A 14,664-nucleotide genomic window follows, 5' to 3' on the forward strand; every position below is an offset into this window, starting at 1 on the left:
TAGGACAGACCATCTTCATCTTCCACCTTAAGCAGTGTTCTAATTGGTCTCTCTGCCTCTTTTCTCTCCCTCCAACCCATTCTGTTTTCTGCACAGCAGCCAGAGTGCTCTTTAGAAAATAGCAAATCATGGGGCGCCTGGGTGGCTCAGTCAGTTAAGTATCCCACTCTTGGTTTTAGCTCAGGTCACGATCTCAGGGTCATGAAATTGAGCCCCGTGTCAGGCTCCGTGCTCAGCGGGGAGTCTGCTTGAGATTCTCTATCTAAAACAAATCAATCTTTAAAAAAAGAAAATACCAAATCATGTCTGCCTGCTCAAAACACTTAAGACTTTTATCACACTTAGAACAGATTTCTTTTTTTTTTTTTTAAAGATTTTATTTATTCATTTGACAGAGATAGATACAATGAGAGAGGGAACACAAGCAGGGGGAGTGGGAGAGGGAGAAGCAGGCTTCCCACGGAACGGGGAGCCCGATGTGGGGCTCGATCCCAGGACCCTGGGAACATGACCCGAGCCGAAGGCAGACACTTAACTACTGAGCCACCCAAGCGCCCCCAGGTTTCTAAAGACCCTACATAACCTCTCTTCAGACTTCCTCTGTCCCATGGACTTGGCCTACTCCTGCATCTAGACTTACTTTTTCTTCCTTCCTTTTTTTTTTTTCTGTTTCTTCTACTTAACTCTCTCCCATGATCTTTTCATGGTACATTTTCTCACTCCATTCAGTCCTTGCTCAAATACCCCCATCACTACTTGATGCTGTGTTAGGTAATTATTTTATTTATTGACTCATGCAAGCAGGAACTTCCTCTGTCTCATTCTGTAGTGCATCACCAGTGCCTAGAATAGTAGTATGACCTGGCACTTAGTAGGTGGTGCACAGTAAATATTTTTTTTAATGAATGAATTATATAAGCTGAGATACTAGTTGGGTGCATTAGTTATCTTTTGCCGCATAACAGATTAATAAAGTGGCTTAATACACATTTATTATCTCACGGTTTCTGTGGGACAGGAGTCCAGACATGGCTTGAGTCCTTTGCTAGGCTATATTTAAGGTGTTGGTCAGGGCTTGGGTCTCATGTAAGGCTCAGCTGGGGAAGGATCTGCTTCCCAGCTCATGTGATTGTTAATGGGGTTCAGTTCCTTGTGGGCTGTTGGACTCTTCTTGCTGGTTGTTGACTAGAGGCTGCCTTCATTTCTTTGCCACCTTTTTCATAGTAGCTCACATTCATGGAAGCTTACTTCAAAGACAGAAGAGAGAGGGTCTTCTTGATAGAAGGGCATTATATTCTTATATCGTATCATCACATAACATCCTATCACCTTTGCCATGTTGTGTTGGTGAGCAGAAAGTCAGAGATAATACCTTGAAAGGGAGAGGATTATGCAAAGGGTGTATACCGAGAAGCAGGAATCATGGTGGCCACCTTAGAGGATGTCTCCCATGCTGGATTTTGCATGGAGATAATAAGAGCCTGGTATGGTAAAAAGGCTCTGGAAATAACATTGGGTATGGAGACTAGCTAAAAGAACGGCAGTGATGGTGCTGCAGGGATAAAAGACCCATGCATGAAATTTTAGTATTAGTATATCATGGTTAAAAAAGATTCTGAAAGCTCCCAGAGAGAAAAGACAGGACATATAGAAAGGACTGGAAGTGAAAATGTTGGGTTTCTCAGAGCAGTTCTGGATTCTAGAAGACCGTGAAGCAGTGCCCCTAAAATTCAGAGAGAAAAAGTTGTTTATTCTGGAATCTGTCTGCAGACAAACAAAAGACATTTTCATATATGCAAGGACTAAAAATTTATCTTTCACCCTTTTTTTTAAAATTCTTATTTGAGAGAGAAAGAATGAGCAGGGGGAGAGGCAGATGGAGAGGGAGAAGCAGGCTCTCCACTGAGCAGGGAGCCTGATGCGGGGTTCGATCCCAGGACCCCAGGGTCATGACCCGAGTCGAAGGCAGATGCTTAACCTTCTGAGCCACCCAGGCGCCCCCTTCCTTTTGCCCCCCTTAGGAAACTAATAGAACATGAGGTCCAAGAAATGGGTTCCAACAGGAGAGAAGAGAAGGGAAGTCTAAGAACTTGAGATCTCTAGGAGACTTAAGGAGCTACCAGTCTAGATCATAGAAGAATGAAGGGCCCAGGGGAAAAAATGAGTTAATAGATTATTTATTTGTGGCATCTGGAAAATAGCAGTGATAGGAATTTAACAAATCTGTTAGACTTCTGGAATTATTAGTTGTGTGTACTTAAGATTAAGCAAATGAAGTAACAAGTCAATAATCAGCTTTACTTAAAGCACTGTTCAAGAAAAAATATAGTACATACTTGGCTCAGAATGAATAATATTTGTACGTGTAATAAACATCAGATGTTGATTTAACCAACATTTTTTTATGTAACTTTATTGAGGGGAATGGGAATGGGAGTGGGTAGAATGATGTAAGAAAGCTACTTCATTTGCCACAATAGCAAATCAGCAAATGATGTCTTGGCAAATTAATAATAGCAGTATAAGCATATTATTTAGCAGTGCACAAAGTAAATGTTAGAAGAGGTGGCTAAGAGTTTAAATTTGTTGTCTCTGGAAGCATATGGGAGGAGGCTTAGAAATTGCTCTGTTACCTCTTATAGCATCTGTCTGTTTAAACTATGTATTTTGGAGGAAAATAGTCTTTAAAAAGTGATGTGTATAGTTAATAGACGAGAGAAGTCGGTGATTTTAGCTCCGCCTCTAAAAAAAAATAAAGGAATTCTTAGCTGGATTGAATTCCTCATTAGTTATTTCATTTAGTCTTTCAGCTTGCTAGCCAGCTAAACATAGAAATTCTTATTGTCTCACGCCTTACTCTCCAATGGCAGCTGTCCCATCATTCTGTAAAGGGAACAGCAGTTGGTAATACACAGTAGAATGAAACAATTGTAATCAGATGTTAACCACATAATTACAACACTGATTCAGTACAAAGAAAAGAGACAAAAAAACAGTACGAATACTGACTTACAGAGCCTCTCATTCCTCAGGTACATCCCTAGTTCAAGCAGGGAAGTATGACCTAGTTAACTTAAAATAAACATTGATTTTGTTGCTGCTGAATGATGTCAGAGTCAAAGTGAGATTTTTGGAAGTAAAATTACATTGACAGATATGGGAAGGTTGTGAAAGAGATGAACTGATACAGTAAGAGTTTAAAGAAATCATGTTGGCTTTGATTTCCTATAGGGAAGGGTAGTCAGACATTTCATTTGGGTCATTTGGGTCTTCAGAGAAAGTCAATGTTTGAATAAAGTTAACCTTTTAAAAAATAGGTCTCTTAAAATATTTAGGCTTTGTTTGATATATTTTCATTATGATCATGTTTAGAAAACTGATTTTGAATGGAAGACTTCTACCTAGGAAATGTTATTATTTTCACTAGGGAAAAGTTGACTGAAGAACATAAAATGTGAAATCTCTCAAACTAAGAAAGATGCAGTGTTCAAACTTGGAAACACAGAGGCTTTCAGGGCATCTTAATAGCTGACCTCAGCGTCACACTCTAATATCAGCTCCTAGTTTAGTGCTTAGGCCAACTGTGAATATGCTTTCTTATCTCCCTCCTGGAGTCTCCCCATGTCCTTCTCTAGTATCCCTGCACTTGGCATTCCCTGTTCTTTAATGTCCAGTCAGTTGTAATCTTTTCCATAGTGTTTTGTTTGATTCTTGCTAGCTGGAAGTGCTCACCTCTGTTGAACTCTCACTACATTAAATTCTCTGTGTTATGATTGTTTTTAAATATGCCTTCCCTCCTATGGAACAGGAGTGGTATCTTTTCTGGATTTTCTGTTTTTCAGAGCTCTTAATACAGGCCTAAATCCTTAGAGTGCTTTTGGCTTAGTTATTATGTAAATATACATTCAAGGTTCTACAAAGCCGCCCTTCCTGAAAGTAAATTGTTTTTACTGAATCCTTTCTATCTGCCCTTTAATATGTATGGGATATTTGCTTTAGTCTTTGCTGACAGATGACTTTTGATTTTTGTCTTTCAGTCTTACCTCCAGTATTAGTGCCTCGTCACAATGAATTCAATCCACAGCACAGCCTTTTGGTTCAGTTTAGAAACCTGAGCCACAACGAGCCACACATGCCACAAAATGCAACGTTTCCAGATTCTTTCCACCAGCCCAACAACACTCCTTTTCCCTTATCTCCAAATAGCCCTTATCCCCCTTCCCCTGCTAGCAGCACATATCCCAATTCCCCAGCAAGTTCTGGACCAGGAAGTCCATTTCAGCTCCCAGGTAAGAATTTATTTTATTGATTAAAGAAATGACCCTTGAGAATCAGCAGTTCTTATATTGCTGGCCCTCTGGGTGAATTGTTAAATGCTAAGAGGTAGCTATTTTTGACTCTGTGTTCTTTGGTAATTATTTGATTTCCAGAAGAGTTTTGGATTTTATTTTGCCGTGTACCATATATTTTTTAAAAATGAAAGTAGCTGAGGCGCCTGGGTGGGTCAGTTGGTTAAGCAACTGCCTTTGGCTCAGGTCATGATCCCGGAGTCCTGGGATCGAGTCCCACATCGGGCTCCTGGCTCGGAGGAGAGCCTGCTTCTCCCTCTGACCCTATCCCCTCTCATGCTGTTTCTCTCTCTCTCTCTCTCTCTCAAATAAATAAATAAATAAAATCTTTAAAAAAAAAAATGAAAGTAGCTGTATTTTCCACAGCAATAGAAAAAACAATCCTAAAATTTGTAAACAACCATAAAAGACCCAAGAATAGCCAAAGCAATCTTGAGAAAGAAGAATCAAGCTGGAAGCATCGCACTGCCTGATTTCAAACTATATTACAAAGCTTGTAATTTTTTAAACAAATTTTTAAAAATTGAAGTATGATTAACTTACAGTTTGAAAGATACCGTAGTTAAAACAGTGTGGGATTGGCATTAAAACAGACCTATAAGGGCGCCTGGGTGCCTTAGTCACTAAGCGTCTGCCTTCAGCTCAGGTCATGATCCCAAAGTGCTGGGATCGAGCCCCACATCAGGTTCCCTGCTAGGCAGGAAGCCTGCTTCTCTCTCTCTCCCACTCCCCCTGCTTGTGTTCCCTCTCTCGCAGTGTCTCTCTCTGTCAAATAAATAAAATCTTTAAAAAAAAAAACAAAACAGACCTATAGATCAGTGGAGCAGAAGAGAGAGCCCAGAAATAAACCCACAGTTAGATGGACAGTTAATTTATGACAAAGGTGCTAAGAATATACAATGGGGAAAGGAGAGTCTCATCAATAAATGATGTTGGGAAAATTGGACAACCACATGCAAAAGAATGAAGCTGGACCACTATCTGACACCATAGTCAAAAATTAAGTCAAAAGGGATTAAAGACTTGAACATAAGACTTAAAGCCATAAAGCTCCTAGAAGAAAACAGGCATGCAGCTCCTTGACATTGGTCTTGGCATTGATTTTTTGAATTGACCCCAAAAGCAAAAGAAGCAAAAAATAAACACGTTTGACTATGTCAAACAAAAAAATTTCTGCACAGCAAAGGAAACTATTAATAAAATGAAAAGGCAACCTACTGAATGGGAGAAAATATTTGAAAATCATATATCTGATGAGGGGGTAATATGCAAAATACATAAAGAACTCATACAGCTCAATATCAAAAACAAACATTCCAATTAAAAAATGGACAGAGGGGGTGCCTGGGTGGCTCAGTCATTAAGCTTCTGCCTTCGGCTCAGGTCATGATCCCAGGGTCCTGGGATCGAGCCCCACATCGGGCTCCCTGCTCCACGGGAAGCCTGCTTTTCCCTCTCCCACTCCCCCTGCTTGTGTTCTCTCTCTCCCTGTGTCTCTCTCTGTCAAATAAATAAAACCTTAAAAAAAAAAATGGGCAGAGGACCTGAATAGGCCTTCTTCCCAAGAGGACATACATACACATGACCAACAGGTACATGAAAAGGTGCTCTCCACCATTAATCATCAGGGAAATACAAATTGAAACCACAATGAGTTATCTGTCACCTTATACCTGTTAGAGTAGCTATTATCAGAAAGACTAGAAATAACAAGTGTTGGCAATGTGGAGAAAAGGAAATCCTCATGCGGTTGGTGGGAATGCAGATTGGTACAGCCACTGTGAAAAACAATATGGAGTTTCCCAAACTGAGGGTTGCTGGTGGGGAGGGGGTTGAGGGGATGGGGTAACTGGCTGATGGACATTAAGGAGGGCACGTGATGTAAATGAGCGCTGGGTATTCTATAAGGCTGATGAATCACTGACGTCTCCCTCTGGAACCAATAATATATGTTGAATAATTGAATTTAAATTAAAAAAACCAGTATGGAGTTTCCTCAAAAAATTAAAAATAAAAGTGCCACATAATCCAGGAATTCCATTTTTTGGTAGTTATCTGAAGAAAAAACACTTAACTTGAAAACATGTGCAGTCCCAGGTTCATTGCAGCATGATTTACAATAGGACACAGAAGCAACCTAAGTTTAGTCCATCGATGGATGAATGAATGGATAAAGAAATTGTGGCATATTCCGCCATAAAAAAGAATGAAATCTTGTCATTTGTGACAACATGGCTGGACCTTGAAGGTATTAAGCTAAATGAAGTAAGCCAGGGAAAGAGAGGAGTTTTCTTAAATGTGAAATCTAAAACAAAAACAAAAACAAAAAACAGAAAACCCAGATCATAGATGATGAGAACAGGTTAGTAGTTGCCAGAGGCAAGGAATAAGAGAAATGGATGAACTGTTTTTTTGGATTGAAATTAATTGAATGTTGTGAAAAAAGCAAACAGTTTTGGAGAGATGATCCTTTAAGAATTAATGAAAAAAAAATTCACTTTCTCCTTTCATCCTATCTTCTTTCTCTCACTGCTTGATTTTTCTTGATAGCCTATATTATAGTCCAACAGATTGTTTGTATTTATATTCTTTCCTTTCCTCCTCTCCCTATCTTGACTATAAACTCCATGAAAAAGGGAATTTTAGCCTCTGTTTTTTTAACTGCTACATCCCCAGTCTCTGTATCAGAGCCTGTTATACAGTAGACCCTCAAGAAATATTTGTGAAATGAATGGGTAAACTTACAGAAATACATACATACATTTACAACTAGCTATGTAAAGTGGCTGCCACTGCAACTTGAGAGTGAAGCCAAATGGTGCTAATGTGAAAGGTTTCATAGGGAGTCCTATATGCGTGAAAGGCAGAGTGTTCTAATAGGTTATCAAAAACCTGAAGCCAGAAAAAGACTACGTGTTTGATGACTATGACGTGGAGTACGTAATCTGAAAAACTGGAAGTGTATTTAGGTATCATTCGATCATTTATTGGCCCAAACAATTAAATTATGTATTTCCAGGCATTAAAAAAAGAAGCAGCCGTATTTGACTTAAATATTTTCATATAATTTATAATACAGAGTACCATTTATTAAGTGCCTTTTGTATAACTGGTACTGTGATGGAAGATACTGCATTAAATTTAATCTTCAGAACAACCATGTGAGCTAGATAGTACTCTGATTATACAGGTGGAGAAAGAAATTGATACTCGCTTCAAGAGCTTAAGTACCTTGCCTGAGGGTTCCGACCTAGGTTTCTCTGACTCTAAAGTCTGTGCTTTTTTAACTTTACTGCTTGTCACATCATTATAGACTGGAAAGTTAAAAGGCACCCCAGTTATCTTTAATTAGGTAACTGATGAACTGGTTTGCCTGGAGAAAGTTCGTAAGTAGATTTTATAAAGTGCCCAGATTTCATTAATGGCATGTCATACATGGATGGATCATTTTGTTAGTTTGTCAAGAAATATTTGAATGCCTACTGTTATAGGTGGAGTCATATGTCAGTATATTGTTTCTGGTTTCTTTACTGCATCAGTTGATGTGTTTTTTTATTTTTTCAAGAAGAATTAAGTATCAACTGTTTAACTTGCTGTTAGGTATTTGTTCCAAAACTAATTTTCATACTTTACCCTAGATTCAGTCTGATTACAGTTCTGTGTCACAGTGTATCTTGTATAAGCCTTGGAGTGAAAGACTATTATATTCAGTATTTATAATTACTGAGACAAAGAAATACAGCTGTAGCTTTTGCGAAGATTTTTAACTAGGAGTGCTGGAACTCAAAAGATTTTCTAGTTCACATTCAGATTTCCTAAGAATTACCTAATCATTTAGTAGGGCATGACAGCCATTTTAGGATGTTGAAAAGAATTAGATGTCTAGCTGCTGTTCATGTTGGTACATTTTGTAGGAGTATAGTTTTAATTTCTGATGTTAATTAACAACATAGTGTGTGATGATCTTGATAATTTAAAAGTGTCTCTGTAGAGATATACTCAAACTAGGATAATCTGTGTCCTTCAGATTGGAGTTTCTCCCAGCATATGATTCTAAGTACATAAAGACAAAATTCTTGACGTTGAATTCTATTTTAGTGAATTTTAGCGCTGATCTTACTATCCTGGTTTGGACCGAATACATGCAGACCTTTAGCAGGTTTTCAGTAACTAATGGGTATGCTGTCTTTTCTACTTTTCTCTTGTCTCAGGTAGCATCCTACATTTTTCTTTGTCTGTAATGTTCAGTGACAAATCCTGCTGGTAATCTTAGGACCTTTTTAATGCTTTTAGAATACATTTAAGCAGGATGAAGATATTAACTATTCTTTTGGGACTTTAACTTGTCTCATTTTCTTCTTCTTAGCTGATACTCCTCCTCCTGCCTATATGCCACCAGATGATCAAATGGGTCAAGATAATTCCCAGCCAATGGATACAAGCAATAATATGATTCCTCAGATTATGCCCAGTATATCCAGCAGAGGTAAGAGAAATTCTCATCATAATTTGTTGTTGCTGCTATTTTGTGTTTAACTTCTTACCACTCTTTAAAATCAACTTTATTGAAGTATAATTTATAAACCATAACATTTATCCATTACAAGTGTATGATTCAATGATTTTTAGTAAATGTATAAAGTTTTGCAACATCACCACAATCTAGTTTTAGAACACTTTCATAATCCTTTAAAAAGATACCCTGTGTGTATTTGCAGTCTGTCCTTGCTCCTGTCCTCGGCTCCAGAGACCCTCTAATCTCTGGTCTGTATATATAGATTTACCTTTTCTAAACATTTCATGTAAGTAGAATCTCATAATGTGTAGTCTTTTGCATCTGGCTTCTTTCACTTAGCGTAATATTTTCAAGGTTCTTTCATGTTGAAACATGTATCAGTAGTTTTTTCCTTTTTATTGCTGAACAGTTGTCCTTGTATGGATGTACCACATTTTTTTTTAGCCATTCACCAGTTGGTGGACATTTGAATTATTTCTAGTTTTTGGCTAGTATGACCACTACTGTTAGGAACATTTGCATATAACTCTTTGTATGAGTTTTGTTTTTATTTTTCTTGGGTAAATACCTAAGAATGGAATTTCTGAGGCAATATGGTGAATTTAACTATTTAAGAAAAACTGCCAAATTTCTCCAAAGCAGCAGTGTTGTTTTATATTCTTACCACTAACATATGAGGGTTCCAGTTTCTCCACATGGCTCTTATTTATTTATTTATTTTTTAAAGATTTTATTTGAGAGAGAAAGAGAGAGAGAGTACACACAAGCAGGGGAAGCAGCAGAGGGAGAGGGAGAAGTGGGCTCCCTGCTTAGGGAGCCCAATGAGGTGCTCCACTCTAGGACCCTGGAATCATGACCTGAGCTGAAGGCAGACATTTAATCGACTGAGCCACCAGGCGCCCTGTCTCCACATGCTCTTGATACTTGTTATTGTCGGGCTGTTTGAATGTACCCATTTTAGTGGGTATGAGGTAGTGTCTTATTGTGGTTTTAATTTGCATTGAATTTTCCATCATTTCCATAATGAGTAATGTTGTTGAGCATTTTTCATGTACTTACTAGCTCTTCATGTATCTTTTTTCATGAAATATTTAAATCTTTTGCCCATTTTTAATTGGGTTGTTTTACTATTGAGTTGTAAGAGTTCTTTATATATTCTGGGTAGAAGTCCTTTATTAGATGTGTGATTTGCAGATACTTTCTCTCAGTCTGGATTGTGGTTGCATTTTCTTAATGTCTTTTGAAGCACAGAAGTTTTCATTTTTTTGGTACACTTTTATTTTCCCTTCAGTAAGTTGAAATCCTTGAGGGGTGCAGTATCAGATTCTGTTACAGATGGCTTAACAGGAAGGTTGCTTGGGAATTTGGCACAAACCATGCTGCTGTTTCCATGAGCACGAGTTACTTTCCCCCAGATTACTCTGGTTTTGTACAGTTTGCCACCAGGAGTTACTGTATTGTTCTTTGCTTTGTACACAGAAGCCCATCTCTTGTCTAGATAAGAGTTCAGTTTCATTTCAAGCATAAACACCTTCGATTTTAAGAAGAGCTGTGTGCTGCTCCCTCTAATTCTGGAGACCTCCCTTAGGGCCAGCAAAAATGGCCCTGGACCACAGCCTTCTAGACATATTTGTCATTTTAGGAGTCCTGTTCCCAGCAGGCCTCTACAGGCTGCAAGATGACAGAAAGAGCTGAACGTTCTTAATTTTGACTGAGTCTTGTTTGTCACGTTTTTCTTCCCTTGTTTATGTTTTTGGTGTTGGATCTGAGAAATCTTTGTCTATCCCGAAGTCATGAAAGTTTTCTGTTTTGTCTTCTAGAAATTCTGTAGCCTTAGCTTTTACATTTAGGTCTGTGATTTATTTTGAGTTAAGCTTTCTGCATGGTAAAGATCTAAATTGGTCTTTGTGTACGTAGACATCCATTTGGTTCTAGCACTATTTTGTTGAAAAGAGCATCTACCATTTCTCCATTGAATTGCCTTGGCATGTTTTTCAGAAATCAGTGGAATAAATGTAAGAGTTTATTACAGGGCTCTCAATTTGTTCATTGATTTGTATGTCTGTACTTCATAGTCTTAAGATACTTACTAAAGCTTCATAGTGAGTTTTGAAAACGAGAAGTGTTATTCCTCCAACTTTGTTCTTTTTCACAGTTGTTTAGCACTCCTGCATTCTTTGCATTTGCATATCATTTTAGTATTGGTTTGTTAATTTCTGCCTCCCCAAAATCCCCTCCTTGGATTTTGATAGAGATCACATTGAATCTCTAAATCAGTGGGGGAGGTTTGCCATCTTCCAGTGCACAGGTGTGGTATGTCTTTCCATTTATTTAGATCTTCCAGTATTCAATGTAAATTGTTTTACTTTGCTATTCCTAAGTGAATGGAATTTGGTTTCTTCTTAATTAAATAGATTGAAATACAATTGATTTTCATACATTAATCTTGTAACCTGCAACCTTGCTGAATTCATTTATTAATTCTAGTAGGGCTTTTTTGTGTGGGTGCGTTTATCTGGATTCCTTAGGGTCTTCTAAATACAAGAACATGTCAATAACAAACAGCATTTTTTTTCACTACCCAATCTGGATGCCTTTAATTTTTTTCTCTCTCACTCATTCTTCTTCTTCTTCTTTTTTTTTTTTCTTAACATATATTGCATTATTTGTTTCAGAGGTACAGATCTGAGATTCAACAGTCTTGCACAATTCACAGCGCTTACCAGAGCACACACCCTCCCCAGTGTCCATCACCCAGTCACCCCATCCCTCCCACCCCACCCCCCACTCCAACAACACTCAGTTTGTTTCCTGCGATTAAGAATTCCTCATATCAGTGAGATCATATGATACATGTCTTTCTCTGTTTGACTTATTTCACTCAACATAATACCCTCCAGTTCCATCCACGTCGTTGCAAATGGAAAGATCTCATTCCTTTTGATGGCTGCATAATATTCCATTGTATATATATACCACCTCTTCTTTATCCATTCATCTGTCGATGGACATCTTGGCTCTTTCCACAGTTTGGCTATTGTGGACATTGCTGCTATAAACATCGGGGTGCACGTACCCCTTCGGATCCCTACTTTTGTATCTCTGGGGTAAATACCTAGTAGTGCAATTGCTGGATCATATGGTAGCTCTATTTTCAACTTTTTGAGGAACCTCCATACAGTTTTCCAGAGTGGCTGCACCAGCTTGCATTCCCACCAACAGTGGAGGAGGGTTCCCCTTTCTCCGCATAAAGGATTGTTAATTTTGTTGATCTTTTGAAAGAACCAGTTTTTCTCTTTTTCATTGATTTCCAAATCCATTTGCTATTATTTTCTTTATTCTGCTTACTCTATGTTTAGTTTGCTTTTCTTTTTATAGTTTCTTAAGGTGAAATCTTACTGGTTTCAGTTATTTCTTTTTTTTTAGCGTAGGAGTTCAAGACCATTCCTTTAGTTGCATCCCATAATTTTGGTATGTTTTGTTTTCATACTTACTTAGTTCAAAATATTTTTAAATTTCCCTTGTGATGTCTTACTTTGACCCTTGGATTATTTAGTAACACGTTAATCAATTTCCGCATATTTTGGGATTTCCCCAGTTTTTTCTGTTGATTCCTAATCTAATTCCATTGTGGGATTACAAAGCATTGAACATATTTTGCATGATTCCAGTTTTTTTTAAAATTTATTGAGAATTGTTTTATGCATGTTTTTGTATAGCCTGTGATCTAAGAATGGTTTTTAGATTATTAAAGAGTTGTTAAAGAAGAATATGTGACAAAGGTAGTATGTGGCTTGCAAAACCTAAAGTATTTGCATCCCACTTGGTCATGGTATTTAATCATTTTTATATGGTGGACAGGAAAGGTTTGACAACCCCTGGCACAGCAGTGGTCTATTTTATAGAGACTATTCCATGTGCATTTGAAAAAAACAAAACAAAACCTGTATATTTTGATACTGTAGGGTGTCATAAGTTCTGTGGATTTTAGTTAGATCAGGTTGGTTGATAGTGTTGTTCAAGTCTTCTGTATCCTTGCTTATTTTCTAATTGTTTTATTGTTGAGAGTGTGAGATTGCAAGTTGGGATATCCCCAACTTGTTACTGGTGAAGTGAACAAGTGAACAAGTCAATATCATTAAGTATATCCACAGTGTCATGCAACCATCACCACTGTCCATTTCCAGAACTTTTCATCATCTCAGTTGGAACTCTGTACCCATTAAACAGCAACCCCCCTTCCCTTAGCCCCTTGGTAACCACCATTCTACTTTCTGTCTCTATGAATTTGCCTATCTAAGTAGAATCATATACTGTTTGTCCTTTTGTGACTGGATTTTTTCACTTAGCTTAATCTTTTCAAGGTTTATTCATGTTATAGCAGGTATCAGAGTTTCATTTCTTTCCAAGACTGAATGGGTTCTCTCGTATGCATATACCACATTTTGTTAACCCTTTTATCAGTTGATGGACATTTAGGTTGTTTCTACCTTTTGGTAGAATAGTGAATAATGCCACCATGAACGTTGTTGTACAGGTATTTGTCGGACTCTGCTTTTTTAAATCATTTGGTATCCTATGCCTGGAAGTAGAATTGCTGGATTTTATGGTAATTCTGTTTAACTTCTTGAGAAACTGCCAAACTGTTTTCCACAGCAGCTGTACCATTTACACATTAATGCTAGCAGTGCTTTAGAGTTCCGATTTCTGTACATTCTTGCCAATACTTGTTAATTTCCGTTTTGCTTTTTTTTTTTTTTTTTAAAAAAATGGATGTGAAGTGGTATCTCATTGTTGTTCTAAAGTCACTTTGTTGGTTTTTTATTTATTTGAGAGAGAGAAAGCATGAGTGGGGGGAGGGGCAGAGGGAGAGGGAGAAGCAGACTCCCTGCTCGGCAGGGAGCCACATGTGGGGCTGATTGATTCCAGGACCCCAAGATCATGGAAGGCAGACGCTTAACTGACTGAGCCACCCAGATGCCCCTAAAGTCACTTTGTTTTGAGACTTTAATCTTCTTAGTTTGTAACAAGTTTAGGAGAAGTAAGGTACTGCCATTTTATACATTTCTTAAAAGAATGATGTTTTTGTATGCTTTGTATGTGTTTGTGATGATACTGAAGGAGTGAGTACATGTCACACTTTGTTTTCCTGGGAGCCCCGCATTTCTAAGAACAGTTAAATTTCAGCCCTCCCTAGTAGTCTTGTTAATGTGTGAATACTGTCTTTGCTTTTTCAAGGTCTAGAATTTATCTAGGACTGTTATCATACTAATTTTCTTGTAATTTATAGAATCTACCTTCATGTAGAGCAAAATGTCTGTGGACCTCTGGACCTCTCCTTGCTCGCTTTGCAGCCTCAGGTAGCATTTAAAATCTCCCCGCTTCTTTTTCCCCATTTGTACATTAAACAGAATATTTACACAGGGATTATTGGTTGTTGATTGGATTAGACACTATGTGTAATGGCCATAGCATACTGCATCAGGGGATAACCAGTAAATGGTATTCTCATTCTTCTTCTGAAACTTCAGACTGGATTTACCTCCCTTGTCATCTTCCTTCCCGTCTTTGTCCTGGCTGCCTAGAGATCAGAGTGCAGCTTCGAGGTGTTGTCTGTTAGTTAGGTACTCCTTGTACTATCATTTGTCGCAGCCAAACAGCTAAGTCCCTTTAGGGGGACTTGGCACACAAGTCTTCTTGCTCTTGTTGAGGTCTCTTTTCACTGAAGTTTCCTCTAGTTTCAATCCTATTTTGTGTTTTTTCTCTCTGTTTTATTTTGACAGGTGACAAAAGGGACAT

General features: G+C 38.0%; 1 protein-coding gene across 8 annotated transcripts in view; it reads left to right on the plus strand.

Annotated features, from left to right (window-relative positions):
* The window catches only part of SMAD5 (SMAD family member 5), a 55,533-nt gene that overhangs the window by 23,624 nt on the left and 17,245 nt on the right, over positions 1-14,664 (plus strand). For all 8 annotated transcript variants that reach the window (XM_035014184.1, XM_035014185.1, XM_035014183.1 and 5 more), the window contains 2 exons: positions 4,038-4,289; positions 8,716-8,835. In XM_035014184.1, coding sequence (XP_034870075.1) covers positions 4,038-4,289; positions 8,716-8,835 — 372 coding nt within the window. The remainder of the gene's footprint in view (positions 1-4,037; positions 4,290-8,715; positions 8,836-14,664) is intronic.

This window comes from Mirounga leonina, unplaced genomic scaffold, assembly GCF_011800145.1.
Source record: "Mirounga leonina isolate KUSES-001 unplaced genomic scaffold, KU_Mleo_1.0 Mir_168, whole genome shotgun sequence".
NCBI lineage: Eukaryota > Metazoa > Chordata > Mammalia > Carnivora > Phocidae > Mirounga > Mirounga leonina.